Source organism: Patagioenas fasciata, chromosome 2 (assembly GCF_037038585.1).
Source record: "Patagioenas fasciata isolate bPatFas1 chromosome 2, bPatFas1.hap1, whole genome shotgun sequence".
NCBI classification, from domain to species: domain Eukaryota; kingdom Metazoa; phylum Chordata; class Aves; order Columbiformes; family Columbidae; genus Patagioenas; species Patagioenas fasciata.
Genome location: NC_092521.1, coordinates 22,270,260 through 22,295,519, shown reverse-complemented (window position 1 = coordinate 22,295,519; position 25,260 = coordinate 22,270,260). Strand labels below are relative to the sequence as shown.

The 25,260-nt window shown below is 36.1% G+C and overlaps 1 protein-coding gene across 37 annotated transcripts in view; it reads left to right on the top strand.

The window, feature by feature from the left end:
• RIMS2 (regulating synaptic membrane exocytosis 2) overlaps positions 1 to 25,260 on the top strand; it is a 466,824-nt gene that overhangs the window by 172,005 nt on the left and 269,559 nt on the right. For all 37 annotated transcript variants that reach the window (XM_071803874.1, XM_071803876.1, XM_071803871.1 and 34 more), the window contains one exon: positions 22,995 to 23,920. In XM_071803874.1, the coding sequence (XP_071659975.1) occupies positions 22,995 to 23,920 (926 nt within the window). The remainder of the gene's footprint in view (positions 1 to 22,994; positions 23,921 to 25,260) is intronic.

Here is a 25,260-nt window from a genome sequence, read left to right as displayed (position 1 = left end):
TAAAACTTCTTTTTTTTTCCTGTTACTTATTTCACAGTTTAAAGTAGGGCTTTTCTATTCCTATATTTGTTATTTGTCTCCATGACTAGTTTGCCTTTGTGGTTCCTTTTTGTTGGGATAGTGCTTTTGGTATTCTTAATTTTGGATTAATCTCATTTGGCTTTAAAAGTCTACATTGTAGAATGCTGTATCTTAATTGTCTAGTCTTCCCTTACAGTAAATGGTGAAAAATAAGTACTTCTAGGGAACAATCTCTTCCCATGTTGGCCATCTAAAATTTCTTAGACTTTACAGTGCCGTTTCTTTCTAGTGACTCTTAAGGGAATGACTGATGACTTAAGGAGCTTGCTCTGAAGTGCTTTAACTGCTGTTTTCTCAGATTAGATGAGATCAATTAGTCCCTTGGGTCTGAGATTTGTTGTTTCATTTGTTTTAAAGAAAACATACTTAAAAAAATTAAAATTAAGTAAATGTTTTGTTTTAAGTAAAAATCTAAAAAGGCAGATCTATTCAAAACCATGCTGATAATGTCTTTAGGCTGCTTTTTTTCTGGATTTACAATTGAGTGTTAATGACAACAAAGTTCATTGCTAGTTTGAACATCTTAATTTGTAATACTCATTATCAGAAAGGCAAAGGTTCCGATTTCATTTAGTATTTTTGGAAACTGACATAAATAAATGAATGAATCTTCTTTTTTTCACAAACCATTGTCCAAAAGAGACATAGATGCCAGTTTTTAGCCATGAGGACTGTGATAGTTCATTCACACTTTACACAATGTGATATTGTGCAACGGATTCCTAATAGCTGCCTTGACCTTGAAGTTTCTCTCCCTCGGCTCCCTTCATAGTCGATGGATAGAGATGGGTTCTCTAGGCGATGATTCAGAGAACCTAAACTTTGTTTTCTGCTCTGTTTTCTGCCCATCACTTGTCTGCCTCTTCTCCACTGACTGTAGAGGGAGCCTGGGGAGAGCAGATTCTCTGGGCTAACTTCAGGAGTGGATATGCACATGCAAGTAGACAGACAAAATCCAACGATCTGTAGGCACTTGTAAGTCAATGTGCACCCATTAAGATATATGTGGAAATTAAAGTTCTTGTCCTGTATTATGTAGAGGTAGTTAACCTCAATCTGTTTTATTTGCATCTTTAAAAGTAGTATCACAATGTAGCACATCAGATGGAGCAAAATCTGTTAATTCTAGAGTAAAATATGCTATCTTTGATTTTTATTTTAAAGTACAGAACAATGTGATTTCTGGTACATGTGTTATTTAGTTTTCTACTTCTAATTTGTTGTAGATAAGCTGAGCTTCAGATTGAAGTCTTCACACACAGACATACACACAGAGCAAAAATATATCTAGTCATGAATTTTATCTCGAGAAGAATTTTATCTTTATGTAGTCTTGATAATGTTAGGCATAGGATTTATTCACTTTCAGGTAGTAAATATGGTTTACTGAAATGTGATTAGATAGGTATCTCATCTAAGTATTAAAGTAAAACAGAAATATAATCCCTATGTATGCATTCTTCATATTTTGAGTTAAAAAATTACATTTTCCAATATAATTTGGCGGTAAAATGTAAATTATTTGAAACACATAGGGATAACTGGATTAATGCAATATAAGGCACAATGAGCAAAATAGTATAGAAAATCATTCTTTGCTTTGTTAGCAAGACTGAAATTTAATGTTCCTTTGACAACATCGGTTTTGTGGTCAAGTCTAGTTTTGTAGTGAATTTGGGAAGAAAAAGTTTTTATTTATGACTAAGCTTTTTATCAGATTTATTAAACCCTGAGTTAAAAGATACTCTGTATTTCCCTGTAATTAATCCTAAACAAGCGTACAGAAGCAGAATTAACATTTGTTCCAACTTTTTCTTTATTTTTCCTTTCTGGGAATGCACTCTACTCAGAATACAATAGGTGATTTGATATTTTGAGGGCAGGGGGGTTGTTTTATAATATTTCCATGAGTTATTTTAGATGAAGATGAATATGCTGGAACTTGACTCCTCACTTTCAGGACTGGATTGTAGTTTTCTTAAAAAGCTGCTTTGGGGGTTAATATGAACATTTATGGGATCCTGTTTCTCTCTAAAGGCTTATAGGTATGCTGCTCGTTGTGGCAGAATTGTGTGAGTAATTTTTAGATAGACTTGGAGCATCTAGATTCTGCATATCAGGTTACAGTTTGTGAGTCAGCAGAAATGAGGTGCTGATGACCAGTCATTTGAAAAAGAAAGTGGATGTTAATCCCTGTGGTTCCTGAGGCATCCTGTGCATAAGGAGCCATGGAGCTTCCTCCGTCCTCACCACTGAGGAATCTCCCACCCGGATTCTGTGGTGGCCAGGGAGCTGCGGGTCCTCACATCGCCCTTTTCACGCCTTGTAGGGAGTAGGGTGGGTGCATTTGGGTACAGCCCCAACAAATATCCATGGCCTTAAGATTACATGTTGAGTGCCTGAGGTGTCTGTGCATCAAAACAATACATCTTAAAGAACTCCAGTTGCTGTAAGGTAAGTTTTTTCTGTTGTTTTTTTTTTTTTTTTTTAAATTATTATTTTTTTTTTATTATGGTTATTCCTACAAACAGGCAAACTGATTAAGTCTTTATATATGAAAGAGTAAAAGAGATTATGTGCAAAAGTGATGACTGCAAAAGCTAGCTGTAAAAACAAATTTTGCATCTTATTGTTACCCTTTACTCTTAAAAATAAACTACCAAAAAGTCTGTATGCCTCTTCCTGTGAAATTTTTATCTCCCTGATCTGCAGTGGCTAAACAATAAGTAGGTAAATTAAATATTTGTCATTACAGACACGGGTGGAAGAACTACGTACATTTTAACACATGAGAGCTATTGTGTAGTATCTGGTGATTCACAGAAGTGTAAAGGTAATAGTTTTCAAAAGATCTCAGTTTTGTTTTGAGGTTTTAAAATCTGTGGTCATTCTAAATGTTCTTGGAATATAATGCTCCTGGATAACTGATCCAGTACCTTAATTACTGTAGATATTTCTTCTCTTTTGGTGTCTGGATCTTGGAAAATAAATAAAGAACAGGTCGCTTATGTATTTTTGTACCTTTTCTTCTGATGTTTTTCTTCTCACTGGCTATTTCTGAGAATTCTGCTGAAAATCTGTGTGTTTGTACAGGGCACTGAATTCTCTGAGAAATCCTGCTCTGATTAGATTCTTCTGTTGTTTCTTGGCACAGTTGCAAATATAGACTGAGAAATATCACTTTTATGGTTTACTTGGTAGACTGCATTGCATATTTTGAATTGGTTAGCTGTGTCCTTTTGTTAAAAGAGTCTGTAAAGGAGCATGTCTTTGTGAGACTAAGCGTGCAGTTACATTTTGTATATTCAGTGACCCAGTATTTTGTAGCGTTTCGTATGAGCCATAAGAGAAAATGAACAAAGACTGAATGCATGAGTCATTATTTGTTGAAAGGATCTTGTATTTTTATTTTTATTGCATCCCTCAGAGTGAACATGTACGTTTTTTATTTTGTACGGATTGAATGTGTTTTGTTTTTTTTTCCCTAGTGAATATCAGAGTAAATGTGCAGTTGTCTCCTTTTGCTGTTCTTTCAACTGGAAAGTACAATACGGCCCCAGCATGTACTCTCCAGTTCTGATGATGCCATGAAAAGTATGGAGCTTTAGAGAATATAAACTAAATACTACAATTATTTTTAAAAACTCTCCCTTTGGCTGAAAATAACAACAAAAACCCCCCTACCACCTTTCACTTTAAAAAAAAAATGTGCATTAGTAGAATATAAAACCTCTCCGACACTAAACCACCTATTATATGATTATTTCGTGATATAATGAATTTTGTTGAAAGATAGGTAAAATAAGTTAAATAGTCTATGCCAGAATTCTAGAAATTTAATAAAATAATTATAGTAATTTACTTATTGTAAAAATAATTTTGTTTCAGAATACTAGAAAAATATAATCTATTTGCGTTTTGTCATTTTGGCTATTCTAAGCTTATAATAGAAGTTTGTCCAAGCTCATCGGCTTGGAAGTAAGTCATGCTATGGATTTGAAAAGCCATGATGTGTAGAAACCTCAAATTAATGAACTCACTGAAGTATGACTTTCAAGAGAGAAAACATAAGTAAAAATTTCCAAGGCTTTCTAAGCCTGAGGATCATACTTCAGGGGCAAATTGAATTTTGGTAATTGAGAAATTTCCATATAAATGTCTGTGGAAATGTGACAAATGTAGGTGCAATATTTCAAAGGAGATAAGGAGTATATTTTCTTCTCTCCCTCTAGGGTTTTTGATCCAGCAATCATGTACAACATCCCCATTAGATCCTGGCAAGAGAAGCAGTTGCACTTTTTAACATAACATGTTTAAGTTTACCTTCATTTATTTCAAAAGTATTTTACAAATACTCCTAAATTATTTTCTATTTCAGAATTAATGTAATCTAAGATTTAGGAAAAGATATTTGAATTCCAAAGACATTTACCCGCCATGTTTGCTTTTATGTTCATTATTGAGCACATCACAGAAATATCTGTTTTACTGAACAGAATGGTGTAAAATAGCAATATTTTTATTTATATAAAGGTATAAATCTTGATCTATATAGAATGGGCCGGATTGTTCAGAAACATGTGCTTTATTGAATGTTTTGGTGTTGGCTCTTTAAGCACTGAAAATTGGCTTACAGTGAAACTGTCATAGGGCATTGTCAACACTACTGGTTAAAAGATTTGAAACTTTATTAAATTTATGGCATGGTTACTTATTGTCTCAGCCAGTTTTCACCTCTCTGACAGATCTCTGGATGTATTCTAAAAATTGGCAGTAACTCTTGGTCATGCCTGGAATTACAATTGAAGTTATATCTGTCTGGACATCTTTGTCCTTTTGAAAATCAGGCCCTGCACCAATACTTAGTTTTAACCCCACTAAATAAAGGCTCAAAGGCTCAAGTGATCCACATATAGGCATTTTTTCTGGCATTCTGGTTTTCATCAGAAAATACATCTTAGTGTGAGATTTAGCAATGAGATATATATATATGTATATAAAAGGCTTTTTTTTTTTTTTTTCCTTCAGATTTAGGGCTTTGGATTGCTTTAGAGGATGCTACATTATTGTTAACAGTGATCTTCATAGATCTTTAGCATAAAAAAGTTGTCTTTTATTTTTTTTTTAATAAACCTTTTGTTAAAACCCTAGCTGGAATATAAGAATAATTTTTGTTTCAACCATCCACTTTTTTTGTTAAATTTTCCATACTGAATACTCCAAAATAATGTTATGACTTACTAGTGTTTTGCCATATTTTGATTTAATCTGAAGAAAAAAATATAATATTATAGCCAGGGCTTATTATTTTAAGAAGCATTTATTTTACATTTTTTTCCACATAGATTTCTCAAATTCAGACTGCTATTTGTCTGAGTGTTATGGAAAAGTTATAAGTAGGTTTAAAATCCCCAACAGCAGCATTTCTACTGAGATATAAGTAATAGGAGGAAAACAGCTTTTCTGGTGAAGATGATCTGTCATAAAGTAATGGTTTTGGGAAAAGCCATGAAATAGGGAATCAGAGGTTAGGCACTTTTGAGACTCTCAGACGCCTAGCTGGAGTAAATTTGGTGATATCAGAACCACTAAATAGGTCTCTGAATGTAATGAAGGGAACCTCATTTACAGTAGGTGGAGGTTATGCTACATGTACTTTCTTGCTTCTCTTTATATGTCTTTTTCCTGACCCTTGTCTTTGAAGATATATGCTTCCCTCTTTATTCTGTCTCACCATTCCTTGTTGTGCTGAAGGCATAGAGGAGTAATCTGAGGCTGATCACATTGTGGATGTGCAGTAGCCCATTCAGTGCATAAGTACTTTTCTGAAATATTCAGGAAGTTTGAGCCATATAACCTCCTATTCCTTTGCTTTATCCATCTGAATTCCAAATAAAGGTTTTATCTTTGTTATGGACCTATTTATTTTTAATCTATTTATTACTAAAGTAATAAATTTGGAAAACTTACATGTTATTTCTAATCAGAATAAGTGTGCATTGGTGTTATATGCATTGTGCCTTCCATACAAGAGAACATGGACAATGAGTGTTAAAACTTCTTCATACATCTGCAACACTGGGGGCTTTGCAGACCAAACTGCTCCTTAGGTTTTCTCATACTTGTGCTTTCACCCTGGACTTCAAAGCTAGGCACCTTCCATTCTGCAATCCGCAACACGGTATTGTGCAAGAATGGTGAAGCTAGCACATTAAATCATTTCAACTCTAAAAGTAATTGTTAATAATTATAGAGTAATTGTACCACTATTCCTTAGTGTACCACTTACTGTAAGGAAAATGTGTGGGTCACCTCAAACCAAGAAATCTGGGAATCTTCTAATTTAAATTGTCTTTTTTTTAATCTTGCTATTTGCTTTTTATCCACTCTTGATAGCAGTACATTCAATTTTATCTCCCATGCTGATCTTGAATCATTACTTGAGAATAGCCTCCACAACTGCAGTTCATATGAAGAGATACAAAATCTGCTTTTCTGTTGCCTACCGTCATAATGGAGCGTCATAAAAGATGACCTGAAAAGTTCTCTCAGAAAAAGGCTCTGAAGATAACTGCTTTAAAAATATGTTTTGTTGGAAGGCCTGATGCAAACAGATTCTCTAATGGAAGACATCTGATTTGCAGTTGGGCACGATCATGGCACTGTGCCTGATAGCTACATGCCTCTTGTTAAAAGGTGGTATAGGAATATATAGGTACTGCATCCCTGGTGTTGATAAGGTTGTGATTTTGCCATGGTCACAAAGTACTTTTGATGACAAAGAACAGGAATATATGTGGATCCAGGAAGAGTAACTAAAAAAATGTTATATATACATATATACACACATATGTATATGTAACGTGTGTTGCTTTTTATTTGTTCTTTATTATCTTGCATTATTGGCCTAAATGTGCCAGTCATCTATGGAACATGCGAAGAACCGGAAAGTTAAAAAAATGCATCAGAACAAAACAGTTTTTGCAATAAAACTGGTGTGCAGGTTGTGTTACTGGAATGAACATGTGTTTGTTTTTTGGGGACCAGAACAAATGAACCCATGTACTAGAATAATTGGAGTGTTTATGTTTTGCTGTGCTGTATGAAACACTGGCATAATTATTAGACAGCAGTTTGCTTGACAACAGAGGAAATTGGGAAAGCAAATCATGTCTGTGTCAATACTCCCTTTAATGGTCAGATAATTAAGACAGAAGTCCAGAGGACTAATTTTCTCTTCATCTTTGCAAGTAATTTACATGAAAAAAAGTATTTTGTTATGCTGGTGCTTCAGCTTGGTCATTGAATCAGGTGGTAAAACTGCTTTTCACATGTCCTCATCAAAATCACTTGGGATTCTTCACTTTCAAAGGCTGTTTTTATGAGCATTTTCATAGGGACACCTAGCACTGATGTTCTGGCTCCAACCTTAGTCATGCAGTCATTCCTCTTTTTTAATGAGATAATAATCCCAGAGACATTTTCAGGCAACTTCAAACTTACCATAAATAATGGAGCATGGAGACTTATACTCCTACTTGTTGAACTCTATTCAGGATATTTATTGAAAATTAAAGTTTGTGAGTATATATGATAAAGCCCATGTGATCTTGAATTCTTGATCTTGGCCATTCACAGGTTTCTAGAGTATGAAAGTGAGTGGGTTTATTTACATTTTTTTAAGGTGAAGAAGAAATGATTGCTGTGTTGCTAGTCTAAGGCTGATTAGGACATACATTTCACACATAACCCTTTCCCGTCCTTTGCGTTCATAAGGACGTATCAAATGCTGCAGGCAAGAAATGAGGTCCCATTCCAGACTAGAATATTCTTTGTGGCAATGATCATTTAGAAGGAAGAAGAAGGGGCAAATCATTCCTCACCATAGGAAGCCAGAAGACAAAGTTTATGAATAAACTGACAATATTTTGAAAAATTTGGAATGGGAATGATAAGAAACATCTTGAAAGCAGAAATATTTCTGGGTATGTGTGAAGGAAAATAAATAAACAGTGTACAGGAGCAATGTACAACACTTCCTGCTTGTTTCCCACAAGCGTTGCTATTACAGAAAATGTGAAGTGACAGAAACTCAGATTAGAAGTATCCTGGATTGCATTTTGTTTTGTATTTGTCTCTCCTCTCTCCTAGTACTGATTTTTTTTTTTTACTTGTTTCTGCTGGCAGTATTTGTAAAGCTGTAATGTAGGTTTACAGATTTATCTTTTGTCAAATTGTTATTAAGCAAAATTTTATTATCATTTTGAGTACAGCTTCATTATATTTAGCATTTATCCCATTCTTCACTCCTTCATGAGCTTCTTTGCCCATTCTATCAACTAGTGCAAAACACTGATTGCAAGTCATACAACTTCCAAATAAAACAATTAATGAAAGGCTTTTAGTCCACTTCATTGAAATGCATATCTCTGTTGCTTGCAGCTCCCCTGTATTTTTAAGACTATAACAGAGTAGCCCTGATCAAGTCCCCAGTCCAGGTTATTTCAGTATTTATAGGCTTCCGTGTTAGTCTCTATGATTATACATAATTTGCATAAAATGCCAATCACTTCAATGTTTCTGTTACCATCTTTAATAATTTTATTTTATGTGATGAATAGATCCATTATCCTTGATAATCTGGAACTGTAATGTCGAGTCCAGGCTCCTATATAAGTGAAAGACTCTTTTGTAAATCCAGAATTTTTGAACTAAAAAAGTACTGTTTGCAGGCATTGAGACAACATGGTTCTACCAGTGTTAGAATGACCTGACCTGAAAATGGCTTTTGAATGAGTAAATGTTCTCTTAAGGTAGCTTGTTGAGGAAGAGAGAAAACATGATTTTGTATTAAGCTGAATTAAGTTGAATTATATAATTGCCAATCTTTGCCAGCCTTGCGAAGTCCTCAAGTATTTTGCTGGGCCAACCGTTGCCTGGAAGCCTGTATATTTGATGATTCTTGACAAAGAGATTTCAGAATATTTGGCAAAATGTTGGATCTCTTGGCTATGAATGTGTTTTCTATGTTAAGTTTGCTGTCTTGCAGAAATGTGTTATTCCTAATGACTTTAGAAGTTTGACTTCTTTTTCTGGTATTTCTTCCAGTAGCGTAAAAAATTTCAGCTTGACATTCCCTTAAGCCAGTGCTTTAAGGAAGAGCTATGGCAAAAGTACGCATAGAATAGGGCAGCTACAGTGCCTGTCAAAGTGGAGGGGGTGAACCACTTGTCACTAAATGTCTCTAGGGACATGTGTGGTTAAACTGTCTGGTGGAACAGAGTTGTCACAAGGCACAAGAACAGTCCTAGTGCAGAATAAACAATCGTAAAGATAAAGCAGGTAAATACAGCATAAAGCATAGGTAAAATGTTTCCCTGATAGTTTAAATGACTGAAAGAGAGAAAAAAAAAAAAGTCATAAAGTTCCGCTGTTTTCCAAAATAAATTTGTGCTTTACTTTTCTAGTTCTATAATAGGAAATATCCTTTTGAAGTCATAGGTACAGTTTCTACTTTCAGTTAAACTGATGTAATACCTTTTCTTCTCAAGTTTTTGCTGAACTCGAATTTTTCTTCATATGCAAATATTTTGTTAGTGTTGGGCAAATGCTAGCTAGAAAATGCTTCTGTATCATTAATGTCACTTTTTAGCCTTTACACTATTGATCAGCAACTGCGCTTGAATTCTGCATTCAGAGATAGTCTCTAATGCATTATCAAAGTTATTTCTAAACTAGTCTAAAAAAGCAAAAAAGGGCCGAAGAAGTATCTATAATCTCTAGCACAGTACTATCTTTCTGTCCACTTGTCACAAAACTGACTTTTAGAAACTAGTTTTTTTCTATGAGGTATTGGCGATGGTAACTCTCAAGATTTTATCTGTGTTTTAACTGTTTATATCTGTAGCAATAATTTTCTAACATGGCTGTTATTATCCACTTTCCACATTTGCCTTGCCCTCCCTGCCCCAAATTTCTACGTATTTATAAATCAAACTCAAAATTCCAGCTGGGTACCATTGGTTTTTCTCACCTTGCTACAGGGAAATGGCCGGATAGTGCAAAGGTAAACGTTCTCCAGGTTTTGCTATTAATAGCATATCATCCATATAAACCCAAATAATCTAATCCATTGTTTTGAGAAATATCACCCTAATGATGAAGATAAATGAGCTTGGTGCCACAGTGAGGCCAAATTCAATTTGATACCTTCTTCCTTCTCAGCGAAGTTTTACTTATATCTGGCATTAATTTAATCCTTGGAAAAAAAATTCTGTGGAGGAAGGACATCAAACGATGTGACCATGGTTATCCATCTCTCATTATTACCTATGAATCTATTAATCTTGTAACTGATTTGTATTCACCTGGATATGCATTTCAAAACTGCTATATACCTTGAAATATTCTTTGGCAATTGTAAAAGTCAAATCTGTCCAACTGTTTTGATTGTTTTTCTCCTCTAAAATTACAGAAACTTGATCTTTGCTTTCTGCTTCGTCAACTCAAGTATCCTGAATGTCTTTTATAGTCTCTTGCAGAGCATGGCTCCCTAGCCTGACATCCATTTGCTCTCACGCTTAAAAAGTGCTTCAGTGAGCATACATTTAAACTTTCTTGTTGCTTAGCTCAACAATGAAAGGTTAACTTAAAAAATACTACTGATCCCAACAATCTGACAATAACAGTACTGAGAGTGATGAAGTCATCACTAATCTCTAAAAGCTGTCATGAATGTCTTCACAAAATGTTTTAAATCATCACTTTCCTTGCTTACTTTTTTCCTGTTCCTTTACTGTGTTTTATTAGCTGACTGCTCACATTCTACTTGACTGAATTATTGAAAGTACTCTGTAATTTTCATAATAGACTTGTGTTATCAAAGGTGCTGAGAACCTGTATGACTTTAAAAATTCCCTCTCAGTGTTTCTCAGATATTTGCCAGTTGAGTCCAGTTGGCCTTCTTGTTGTCGATGGAAGGTTAGGTCCAAAATCTTGAACTTCAGTCAGAATTTCATAATTTCTATCTTGACTTTGGAGAATCCCACTGAAAACTAGTCTCTTGGGTAATGCAGCTTATGCTGGTGACAGGAACTGTAAAGCATCAATTGGTCGGGGTGTTTGTATACACATGGAGTTACAAAAGGAACATTTATTTCTCCTGCGGAATATAAAAAATTGGCATTTTCTTTTCTTTTTCAAGTAAGGCTAGAGTAATTAAGTCTATCTTCATTGCAGTAGATTTCAGAATACACCTCAGGGCTTGTTTACAAGACTGGTTTTATTTTAGTTGTTTTATTTTGAAGTGCCTTTCATTCCCACAAAACGTTCTTGGAGGAGACATAGTTATGTATTTCAGTGAATTTTCTTCATGGCTGTTGTGTTTCTAGTAGCTCACAAAGGACTAATCAACACCGGTTTGCTTCCTGCTGGAAAAGGTCAGTATTTTCATTGCACTCATTTTTTAAAAAGTTAGATAGGAGGAACTAGGGAATTACTGACCTGTCAGCGTCACCTCTATGCCTGGGAAGATCGTGGAAGAGATCCTCCTACAAGCTGTGCTAAGGCACATGGAGATCAGGGAGGTGATTTGAGACAGCCAGCTATTTAATATCTTCATCCATGATGTAGACAGTGGGATCATGTGCACCCTCAGCAGGTTTGCAGATGACACCAAGCTGAGTGGTGCAGCTGACACACCTGAGGGATGAGATCCCATCCAGAGGGACCTGGACAAGCTCAAGAAGTGGGCCCATGTGAACCTCATAAGGCCAAAGTGCAAGGTCCTGCACCTGGGTCAGGGCAACCCCCAGTATCAATACAGGCTGGGGGAGGAAGGGATTAAGAGCAGCCCTGCCAAGATGGACTTGGGGTACAGGTGGATGAGAGACTGGACATGAGCTGGCAATGTGTGCTTGCAGCCTAGAAGACCAATTGTATCCTGGGCTGCATCAAAAGGAGCGTGGTCAGCAGGTGAAGGGAGGTGATTCTGCCCCTCTGCTCTGTTCTGGTGAGACCCCACCTTGGAGTCCTGAGTCCAGCTCTGGAGCCCTCAGTACAGGAAAGACATGGACCTGTTGGAGAGGGGCCAGAGGAGGCCACAAAAATGATCAGAGGGCTGGAACAGCTCTGCTGTGAGGACAGGCTGAGAGTTGGGGTTGTTCAGCCTGGAGAAGAGAAGGCTCCAGGGAGACCTTATTGCAGCCTTTCAGTACTTAAAAGGGGCTTATAAGAAAGATGGGGACAGACATTATAGTAGGGCTTGTTGCAACAGGACAAGGGGTAATGGTTTTAAACTAAAGGAGGGGAAATTCAGGCTGGACATGAGGAGGAAATTTTTTACCATGAGGGGTGGTGAAACACTGGCCTAGGTTCCCCAGAAAGGTGGTAGATGCCCCATCCCTGGAGACATTCAAGGCCAGACTGGACAGGGCTCTGAGCAACCTGATCTGGTTGCAGATGTCCCTGATCATTGCAGGGGTTGGACTAGATGAGCTGTGAAGGTCCCTTCCAACCCAAACTATTCTATGAAATAATTTTTTCTGTAAATTCATGTTCTGCTTTTATGTTGAATAGACTTAGATGCTCCTTTAAAAATATACACTTTTATTCCTGTCTCAAGAGCATGTTGAGAATGAGAGTTGAATTGGAAATTTAAAGTTTTATGTATCATGGTAATTTCCAAGAGCTGTCGATGCACCTATCTCATTTCATAGTGGTCCAGCTGATGTTCCTGGCATGAACACATTTAGCCTGCCAGCTTTTTATTGGAGAAGCACAAGCCCCCATTCATTCATGAGGTGTCACTGATTTAATGCACTGAATTTAATAATGGGCCTTTACCTCACATTACTGAGGAAACTGGACATTTTCACAGCAGTTATTTTTCGCTTGTTCTTTTGTGGAGGCATCAAAACAGCTCAGTGCGATCTATTTCATCTCTTCCAGACTGAAATATGAACCATAGAGATACTTTAAACCTAAAGTTCATTTTATGATATCACATATATAGTATAATTGTGGATACAAGAAAGAGTGGAAAAAACGAAAAGATACACTGACTCACATCCATTGGTAAAGTCAAAGTTTTCGGAGTTCTATAATCCAAAGTACCCTGCAGAGATGTTATTAGGAGAAACAATTCTCATAGGACTGTCTATGTTGCTGATATTTTCTTACTGTATGATCATTATTAAAGTAGCTATTTTTTTATTTAATGGTTTTAATATCCTAGTAATGATGGAGTGTTTCATTGAAAGAAAATTTTCCTCTTAATTAGACTAAAAGGTTTCCTTTGTAAAACCAGGATACTTTTAACTGCTGGGAAAAGAACCTGCTCAGTGATCTCTGTGGTAAGAAACTGAAACACTTAAAAAAGATTAGACTCAAAATTAGACGCAATGATGTATAGATGAAGTGTATTGTACTCTCTTTGATGGCTGAGGGAAAAAAACTTTGGTGTCAGAATGCCTTTTCTAGGAGTATGAAGTCACTATTATTGAAGTGGAGAAGAACTGCTCAGTCTATATTTTTCCCATGTAATACCACTTTATCATGGCTTAAATTTATTATAGTTGAATTTGCCTGGAGTATGTGCTTTTATCTGCAAGCTATCTTGTATAGATAGAATATACCTTACTTGTGAAATTGTGCAAAAATGTGTTTATAATTATTTTATAATTGTTTAATACAAACGAGATTGTCTACACATTTGCTTTCTGTTATTTTCACATTCCCACCATATTTTGAAAGTGAGTTCTGATGTCTACTGCTAGAAATAATTAGTTCAATATCACTGCTCTTTTTTAAATGATATGTAAAAATAGTATTTTCACTTCTACAGTATGTTTAACACATCAGACTGAAGTACATACTATAAGTACTTTAACCTAATGGTTGAAAACTATGTCAAAATTTGTCTTGTTACAAATGAAAAATAAGGGATAATATGTAATTTCATTGGAGACCTAACACAAAGAAGAGGCTGTACCTAGTAACACAAAATGTGAAGTACTGGAACTACAGAATTTTAAAAATAGTTAAAATTAAATGCTGTGCACGTACATTTGTAGGCAATAGTACTGTAGCAAGGCACTAATCAGCTAAGTACCATAATCCTCCTTATAGGGCAAATTCTTACTTGACCTCCAGCTATATACAGCACATGGTAACAGCATTAAACCATAACACTCCTCTCATGCTCTCAATAGCTTCCCATTGGGTCAGCTATCTGACTTGAATTGCTGTAGTTTCATATACTAGACTTTTTGTTTTGGTTTTGTTTCTGTTTTTCTTTTTTTCTGTTCCTAGATGCCTTATATTTTGTGATTACATTTTGGGGGAAGGGAAAGGATTGTAAAATATATCTAAAAAATTGTGTCTCAAATTAAGAGACTATTCATATGATTTCACTGAACCTAGAGGATTAAATGAAAGACCTAGCCAGCACAGAAATTGATGTATTCTCATGAACCCGAGGCTTCCTACTTCCCAGATGTGCAGTGGCTGATCAAAAGGTAAAGCAGGGAAGAAAGATGCTGAATGTGTTCTGTGAAAACAATGTGTAATGCTCAGCATTTTTTGTTCTTTTTGAGAATGATTAGGAAGGTATATTTTACTTTTAGCAAAGAAAAGCTTCATGGAAGTACTGAAAAACTTTTTATTGTGCTTCAGATATTTGCGAATACTATCTTTAATAAAGTTTGTGCTTTTCTTTAAATTCGTATTTTAAATTGTATGATATTTTCTGTGACAAAATTATGTATTGAAAAGTTGGATTTCTTTTCATAAAAATAGTATATGCAGAATTCTGGAATTTTCTTGTATTTTATATTATTCAAAGTCCTTTTTAGTTAGAGTTCAGTATTGTATTAACTCATTCTTATATTTTAATGTTTTTGTGACCTACTCTTCTTTTAACACCCCGTGTTTTAAACTGATGTCGATCCTCCTCAGTGGCAGCTGTTGATTCCACCCTTCTGCAAATTACTTCCCTGGTGTCAGTACTGAGACAGAAAACCAGAATCCACATTCTGACCAGTTATTCTTGAAAATTGTTTAAACCATGTAGCATTGTTTTTATGACTAGCTTTTTTCACAAAAGATTTTACTGAAAAAGTAGGTGATATATTTCTTGTTTATAAATTAAGTGGAAATAATTAGCAAACTATTCATTTTGAAAATGTTCAATAGTAGAAATAAAGAAAAATGTCAAGTTGTTTAATCTAAAAGGTAAGCGTTCAGCAATGTAGCTGAATGAACTAAGATTAAAATGTAGTTATTTTATTTCTCCCTTTGCAGTTCTCTAAAGTTATATGATATAAGGACTACTGAAAAGTTAGTCAAGATAAGGGAGGACAAAGCTATTTTTACTGGTAGTTCCATTTTATATCTGTGATATTCTTGATGTAATAAAAAACTGCGAAGCAAAATTATTACCTAAACACATGAAGATTAGCAAGGTATACTTAAAATCACTAGTTTTGTTCAGCAGTTCCTTGTTTTTTCCATGTTATGACTCTTTTTTTCCCACAGAAAGTGAAATTAGCCCTTGAAAGCTGCAATCATGATTTTTTGCTGAATTACTTGTACAGAAAACATGATGCTGAAGTAATTGTATTGTTTTAAATGCCATCCAATCATGTCAAGTTCAAAGCAAAGTTGTTATCAGTGGTCAATTTAGTTATTTTAATGTTTTGTTTAATGTTTTAATGTTTTGTTACTGCAGATTTATTTTCATTCTGTTGGTACCAGCCTGCAATCGCTGAATTTATATTTTCAGATAAAGTCTAATAGAGATCAGCATCAGCAGTATCACTCTCATGGTTCAGTATATTTTGTAATCAGCATTGTAAACTTAATTCATTATTGTTTGGAGATATTTAGCTGGAAGGTATTTTAAATAATCTGAAATATTGTTGCTATAAAATAAAATTTGTAATGCATGGCTGAAAAGAGAAATGAAATAATGTCTCAGATTAACTATATTGGGTGAATTGCTTAGATATCTGAGTGTTAGATGTACTTCAGGGCGGCCTGTTTAAAACTTCAGTGGTCAAGAAATGCAATAAATACCTTTTCTTTTTATCAGAGTAGGCTGTTTAAATGAATTAGCTTGCAAATTGTGCATTGGTTGCTTATGTTCTTTCTTTTTTGGGGGAGAGGGGTGAGGAGCCAAGGAGAGGAGAACAAACAGATCAGAAGATTAATTTATTATAAAAGTAGGCAGCATTGGAGAACTGCAAAAAGAGATCTTAGTAGAAACTGGAACTTCCTAGAAGGCAGAAAAAGCTTTTTTTTCAATAAGTTGGAACCATAACTGCTTTGGAGAGTGTGTAAAACGATTTCTCCTGCACAATGTGACTCAGCAAAAGCAAAAGTTATAAGCAGAGAATGAGAAAAGAAGTTAAATCAATACCAGCTAGTCTCTTCAAAACATCGCCAAAAAAAGGTAAACATTTTGCAGATTCTTCAGTATGGTAAAGGAAGTAGTTGGAAATGCTTTCAGAAGAGTACCTAACAGTGAGAGAGTAGGACCCTCCCTGAGAAAGGCAGCCAGGTCTTAATTTTGCGCAGCAGTTTTCTGGGCTCATGGCACTCAGGCAGTTTCAGCTGCAAGGTCCGGAGTGTGTTCAGCTCACCTTCGTGCACCTGAGGGTCTTGATAATGTTTTATCTGCTCCCTGTCACTGTTCTTTTAAAACCAGTGGCTGTCTGTTAAATATAACGCACAGTAGTATAAAAGTTTAGAATAGCAGAACTATTCTTTTATGATCACTCAGGAACCAAAAAAAGCTGTTTTTCCAACAAGAGCCATATAGTGAAGGAGAGACAAAGCTGTCCTCAGTGTATTTGGTGAGGTCTCTAACAAGAAGCCCCGTCTCTTGCATAACTTTCATGCGGGAATTTCAGTGTGAAATATGAATTTTTACCTACTCCAAATTATTCTTTCAGGTACTGAAAGGATCACATTTTCAAAACAGTTAAGCAAAATAACAATATGTGCAGGAGAAATATTTTAAGTTTTAATTTTCCAGTCAATTTTATTCCTTGCTATTCTACAGGGAACAGAGAAGAAAATATCTAAGTATTGTCTAGTAAATAATAATTAGGTCTTACAAGTAGTTGACCAATATTCAGTTTTCAAGTAACTGATGATGGTTCAGACCCACTGACCCCTTACTGTTTTTAGTTGACAAAAAAATTCTTAATTATAAACATTTCCAAATAAATGTAGATGAATTCAGGTACCCATATGTTTGAAAGTATCTCTAGAATGATATTTTCTTGGAAGTTTTCTCCAGTTCGAAAGTATCTCCTGTGGGTCTGAGAAAATATTAGTAGCCAGGAAGACCTGAAATCTAGTTTTTCCTGTGATGTAAATACTTTGCATACTCTACAGAGTGTTTTCATATCCATGGCTTCCGAAATTTGATGGAAACTTACCTTTAAAATTTCCTTGGGTTAATTTTTAAAAAAGGTAAATCAAAGCAGAACAGTGTTTTCTTTTCAAGGAAGAATACAAAGCAATGTCAAAGACTTTCAACCTATGTAGTTCCATTACTGAAATCAGAGCCATCAAAGCAGGATAGATGCCATATTCTTCTATGCCATTTTTTCCAATACTTACTTCCTGTTGTAGTGTGGAGGAGTTGAATAACTTTATGAGCAGGAGGTCAGGTTACAGTCCAGCTGTTTGCTTTTCATAGTACTGGTGTGTCCTGTTTTGACTAAGAACCAATTCTCCTATCGGTAATTTTCCTTTCAGTTAAGTTTCTTCTAAGTAATTGAACTTTCTGAAACTAAGTACATTTTTCAGTCGATATCTACTCCTAGAATTGATAATGCTTGATGTTTACAGTTGTTACCAAAGTAATGGTAGGAATGGCATGCAGAAGGGCTCGTGTTTATACTTATCCCTATAGGAACCAAGTTCACTGCTAAATCTCCTATACTCCACAAGTGAAAAGATGTAGAAGAGTCAAAGCTGTGGGGAGAGCAGACAGAGCGGTGACCAAAACCTGACCAACAAAGTATTCCATCCCATACACATCATACTCAGTGTAAAGCTAAGGGATTACGGCTGGTGTTTGTGAGAGACTCTGCCTATTGCTCTGCCTGTTGCTCTGCCTCTGATCCCGACCTATGTGTTCCTGAATCCAGTTCCCATCTGCTGCAGGGTGCAGTCCGGGACTTCCCAGCACCTGCTCTGCAGAGGTGCGTGATTCTGGGGTCCTTATGGGGGAGCTCAATATTGGTTTTGTATTTATTTAATGATTTATTTTATTTTAGTAGTAGTAGTATTAGTAATAGTACTAATGTTGTTACACTCTTTTTCATTGTTACTTTTTTATTAAAGCTGTTTTAGTTTTTCAAACCATAAGTCTCTGTCCCTTTTCCTCTCTCCTTTTCCCTTCTGGGGAAGGAAAGGGTTAATAGAGAGCATCTGTCCTCTGTTTAATTGCCAGTCCAGCCTTAAATGTTAACATAGCGATATCTGTAGTGCACTGAAAATAAGGTTTCCATCAGTGTAAGGTTAAAAGATGTGTATTAAAATATCATGTATTGATAAATTGCAATTAAAAACATGGTGAAAATTAGTAGAAAATAAGTTTCAGTTTCTAGATATAAAAAGAAAAAAAGTATAGAATGTGCCTAAGAGATTTGTGTAATTTCTGGAGTTTTCTAACCATAATAGAGATTTTATTTTATTATTGTTTCAAAGAAGCGGTAAACACAGTGGCCTGGAGGATTTTTCAGTGCTGTGATAGCCTTTGCAGAAAAGGTGTTAATCCTTCTGACAAGAGATACATACTGCTTAGTTGAGCTGGCGGCTGGAGGGTGCGTATCACAGCTGTTGACATACATTTAAACTTCTCTTAACTTTTAATATTCCAGGAAAGTCCTGGAAAGGTGGGAATATCCATTTTCCATGGTGTATTAGCTGGAAGTACACGAGAAAAGGCCTTTATTGGTGTATCTTTAAGGTAGTTAATGGTGAGAAATGGATTAGACAAAGGCTCATGAAGGTGAGTGAGAATTAGCTTGTGATCTAAAAATAACAGCAGATTTTTAATAGTAGTGACTGTCCATGTTTTCACAAGTACTGCTCCTCCTACCATGATTTAATAACACTGGTTTAAAATGTATAGCATACATGGTACAACTGTGTTTGTAGCAGGTATTTTTAAAATGAAAAAAAATGATTAATGCTAAAGGGGGGCTAATTGTAGTGTGGCGACCAGTAAATAGAGTGACAGGCTGGACCAAGTGCTATGGTGGCTGCTGGGCAGGATGAGCCCTCTCCTGCCAGCGAGGCTTCTGGCCGATCAGGTGTACGGGTACAGTTAATTTATTTCTGATGGATAGGCTTACAACTTCTGGCATTTGATCCCTGTAGTGAAGTTAGATCCCTTCAGCAGGGATGAAATTAATTAGAAAGGGAGTTTGGTAGTGCCAATCAACATAGGCCAGGCATTAAATTATTTACTTTTATCTATCAGGCTGCTTTCGCTGAAGAAAAAGGTTGCATTTTCAGGAAGGTCGTTATTCTTGCATGTGGTCTAGTAGCTGCCACACGCTGGGCACCTGTGGAAAGCTTTTTCCTGCGTGAAAGGTTGGAATAGATTGAGGACCGAGCTGATCTTTACATTTCTGTCAGACACAAGTGGCGTTCCGATATTCATGTCTTAGCAACAAAATGAAGGAAAGGCAATGACTGCTTGTGGTAAATATAACAGGCAAGGTTATAAAATGTTTGTGTAAGAGGTATAAAAATAAAATGCTAAATTGGCACATCCTCCTCTTATTAACATAGTTCATGCCAGAAAAAAGGGTGGCCTTTTAATAAATCTTGTGCCAGTTCCTCAGATGATGTACTTTCCTGACAGAAGTACATATGCCTCAGTAAAAAGTCTACAGTAAGTATTTGTACTCAAACGGAAATTCCACCTTTTTTATCCCCTCAGCCTCTCCACCCATGACTTTGTAGCAGCAATGTTTCCAGAAGAGATTTGTACGCTACTCTTTGCATCCGTATGAGGACACTGTGACATGGAGTCATATATATATATATATATATATATATATACACATGTAGCTAAAACAATTCCTACTCTTCTGTTATTTATATTACTATAGATACATGTATGCATATGTTTAGTCCTGAAGAACGTGTAGACTCAATCTGCTCCAAGGCATGTGTGAGATTTGTCAAACTAGATTCTATACAGTTTTGTGTGTTACATGGTTCATGATGGAGTTGATCCTATAAACCATACTCACTAGAGTGTTTTGATGTTTTAGAATAGTTACATTTATACAGTCCTAAAATTACATTCAGCCCTTTGAAGGCATCCGCGAGGCTGATGTGGCCCCTGGTGAAAACGAGTTTGACACTCCTGTCTTAGAGGATCAATCTATGCAAAAATCTGTGGCTGTGAACACAACTTGATCCATATGTCATACAGACTGAGTGTACACAGTATGAGTATTAACAGCAGAGTACGTGTACATTCCATGTACACACATATTTTTCTCAACCTGACAATGAGATCCACACAGATGAATGCCATAGCTGCTGAGTGCCATTTATTCTGATTGGATTTGCAAATAGATAAAAGATTTTGTCAACATGGGGGGCAGAGTTGGGGAGGGTAAAATAGGCACATTTTTATTATAGACATGGCAGAAATTTTCAGTGATTTATGTAATTTGCTATTGGAACAACTTATTTTGGGATAAGGTATATTTTTTTTTTTAATCAGCTGAAGTATTTAAAATAAAAATATCTTTCTTAAAGTAAGTTTCTACATCTAATCTCTGTTGTCTTAGTGAAAATTACTATGTCTTTGCAAACCGTCTAGGTTCTGATTGTCCTAATTGTCAGTTGACCACTCTGGTTTTAGACTTATGGAACTCTGTTCACATCACATTAGAACAATTCAACTTGAGTCCCAGTAGCAGAATCCATAGAGCTTTTGTTAAACTTGCAGAGGTTATAATTTGTGCTGGTACTAACATGACACTTTAATATGACAGATAAGATATCTTAGCTTCACCATAAGCAAAAAGGCATATAAATGACGCTTATATTACTTGTCATGCTTCACAGGAGGAGTTTCCCCATTTGCAGATGCCATTGTAAGGCTACAGTACTTTATTATTTACAAGGCAAGACTGGGTCCAAATCTTTCAGGCACAGTTTAATGACCCTGTATGGTACCCAAGAGAGGATGCAAGTTTGCTAGTCACCTCCATGTGCACACTCTGCTCAGACAGTTGTGGTTTTCCTGAGCAGAGACGATGTTTCCTTTCTGGCTGTGAGAAGAGCATTTTCTCTCCCACTAGCTAGGGAGAGCCCTTTCTATCTTCCTGAGCACCAAGGAGAACCCGTTTTTTTCTTCTCTGCCTCACTAAGTTGAAGTATTTCCTTTTCTTATCCTTCCTAGGACAACTGTGGCAACAACAGGGCTGTGTCTTTGCTCTCCTTTATCCCATCCCACACTAGGCAGGATCTCCTGGTTGCTTCCTGCAAGACTGCCCTTCAGAATTAGTGGCCATTTGTGAGGGTAGAAAATGTTTTCAAAGGGATCTTAATTGTAAAAATAGAACTAAATATAACAAGAAAGGGATGATAACAGAAAAATAGGTTCACATACATATTTTCATTACTTAAAGCTTGAGCTGATATATCTTATTCCAGAGAAGGCCCACCTCTCAGTCTCTTTTATCCACATTTGGGATCTTTGCTCCACTTTCCTGCAGGTAAATCCTTCAGTCCATCTGGGGTGAAAAACTAAGTAGGAATCTGTACATGTCTGGAAGTAGCATTTTAAAGGCTTTTTACGCTGTTAGGATTGATAAAGACAGGGTCTGAAGCTCCAGCTTGTTTTTTCCCTGTGAATCACTACTCCCTATTGAATTGATCCCTTCTAATCAAGTAGCAAAGAATGTTGTATCAAAGAAATAGAATATATAAGATTAATAATATATTCCAGACACATCCTCTATTAAAATATTGCATATAATAAAATCATGTGCTTCAGTCAATCATTTGTCAGTGTCAGGAAATAATTGAAATCTCTTGATTATTTTTTTTTCACCCACCTCTGAAGCCTCAGAAGTTGTCTGTGGCTAGATATTGTCTATGACAAAGAGTCAATGCTTAATGTGCTACAGGAACTCCACTTTGGTATCTGGCTGGTGTGTCTTGCTCAAATGCATGGACTAATATCATTGCCATCCCTATAGGGATGGGAAGGATTTGTTTGTCAAGTCAGACAGACAGGACTTCGAAGCTCTTTCCCTTCTTATGCACCACAAAAAAATCTTTTGTTTTCTGACTTCATCTGATTTAGACAAATGCTGCCATTGGATCTTTGTTTGTCCTGTTTTCTGCCCTTGGCAAACACTATAAATTTGTGGGAATGGACATGTATGTTTTTAAGCAATAACGGCTGCTAAAGGATCAAACCAACTGCATGATGCATCTTGCCTTAATTTCTGTGGTGTTTATAAAACCTTATGAAATAGAAGTACATGGTCAAGTTTTATAGCTGTAAAATGATTACAAAGGATTATAAAATTTTGGTACTTGTAAAGCAGTTATGGCTACAAAGTAACATAAGTATTTATATTCTATGTTTTATAATGTTGCATTAGCATTTTTCCTTTAAAGCTGTTTTGTATTTGTTTTGTATTTAAACTGTGCACCATAAGCAGATTTGTAGCATGACCTGCTTTCTTTAATTTAGTACAGAAAATGTGTGAGCACTTTCACAAAGAAATGCAATCAATGGATTTTTTTTTTCCATCAACTGATCATTCTACGGTTTAATTAGCATTAACTGTGTACTTGTGCAATAAGAAATATTCACAGAGTTCTCTTTCTTCTTTCTTGTCATGATTATTTAGGAAAAGAAGCCCATCAATATCAAGAGAACAGAACAGAAGATACGACCAAAGGGACGAGAGAGACGAATATTCACAGTATGCTACATCAGACAGTGCGATGCCCAGGTCACCATCAGATTATTCAGATAGGCGGTCGCAGCGTGGGCCTCAGTTATATGAAGAACCTGAACTGGGTGATTATAGAGATTCCAACAGAAGGAGTCGCAGGCGTTCCAAGGAGTATCCGGTAGAAGAGGAGGATGCACAGAACAGGGAAGAATATGAAAGACAGCAGAGGGAAGAGGAATATCAGGCACGATACCGAAGTGATCCTAATTTGGCTCGTTATCCAGTCAAGCCACAACCATATGAGGAACAAATGCGTATCCATGCTGAAGTGTCCCGAGCACGTCATGAACGGAGACATAGTGATGTCTCATTGGCAAATACTGAATTGGAAGATTCTCGGATGTCTATGCTGAGGATGGAACGACCGTCAAGACAAAGATCAGTATCTGAGCGCAGAGCTGCCATGGAAAATCAACGTTCATATTCTATGGAAAGAACTCGAGAGGCTCAGGGACCAAGTCCCAGTCGTCAGAGGACCACAAATCATAGCCCTCCTACACCTAGGAGGAGTCCCATTCCTCTGGAAAGACCAGACATGAGGCGCTCTGATTCTTTAAGGAAACAACACCATTTGGATCCCAATTCTGCTGTACGGAAAACAAAACGTGAAAAGATGGAGACCATGTTACGGAATGATTCACTCAGCTCAGACCAGTCTGAATCTGTCAGACCTCCACCACCAAAGCCCCATAAAACAAAAAAGGGAGGTAAAATGCGCCAGGTTTCATTAAGTAGCTCAGAAGAAGAATTGGCATCCACTCCAGAGTATACGAGTTGTGATGATGTAGAGATTGAAAGTGAAAGTGTTAGTGAAAAAGGTAAGATTTGTAATTTTTTGACTCTTTCAATATAGAGCTGTGGTTCAGTTTCCATTCCATTGTATGTTTATTTTACCTGTTAGAATTGATTGCAATCATATATCTGCAGTCCTCCACAGGTGAACTCAAGTTTGTTGTGATGGGAGATGTTTTTTTCTGATTTTTTCTTTAATTTACTTAAATCTAAATTTAATGATTTACATAGAAAAGCACATTGCAGTTACTATTTGGATATGTTAAAGGAAAAAACATGCCTATTGAAAAGCCTGTCAATTAAATCTGCAAAATATCTAAAGCTGGACTGTCGTATAAGGCCGTGGTTTCATGTCCATTAATACCAGATTTGGGTACTCCTGGATCACAATGAGTGCAAATTGGATCTGGATCAAGTGTGGGCGCATGACCGCGTTTCTGTTGAATTAACTAGAGCACAAGATACAGAGCTTATGCCAGTTTCATGCCAGCTGCTGCAGGTTAAAAAACATTTGATCTGCAAAAAACGTTGTGTGTATAAAGTTAACTTATTTAAATTTTAAACAAATTTGAAATGACTGAGGTGGTTTATATCAATGGACGTTTATTTTTGTTGTGGGTATATGGTGCTTTTTGGCTTTAGCGCTTTTTAGAATTCATGATGTTGGAGTTACAGCATTGTCAGTAAGAAAAGCTAAGACTAAGTGAATGATTCCCAATGTAACGAGAAGTAATGTGTGACTTAAATATTAAAGCATTGGGGACCATCACTTTGAACTGAATCAAATGAATAATATTATTTCTCTTACCCTTCATGTATGTTGTTGGTCTACAGTACAATAGTTATAACTTGTTTTCAGTTATTATGCTTATGCTAATGCATCTTTACTAATTCTCATGAATGGTTTGTACTCCTTCATAGCAATGCTCAAGGTATGAATACCGAGGAAAGGGAAGTACAATAGCTATAACTTATTTTCAGTTATTACTATTTCAGTGCACCTTTGCTAATTCTCATGAATGGTCATCTGCTATTGTGGGCTGGGATCAGAAAATTTGCTAATATTTTTTATTAATATTGCTTTCAAATTGGTCCTGAACCAAGTAATTCATTAGAATTCATTAAATTACTGTGAATTTTCATATGCCAGTAGCAGCAACTGTGGTCTGACTAGTAAGGAACAAGACAATGTAGAATGGAAGGAAATTTAGCCCAGGTCAAAGTAGACAGTTACATGCACTTACCTGAAACAACTGTGATGAAACCTTGACCCACTTAGTCTTCCTGATGAGCAGAAAAACTGTCAGCTTCAGGGTGTTCAGGATTTTGTTATTAGGAACAAACTTGAGGAAACTAGACCAAATCA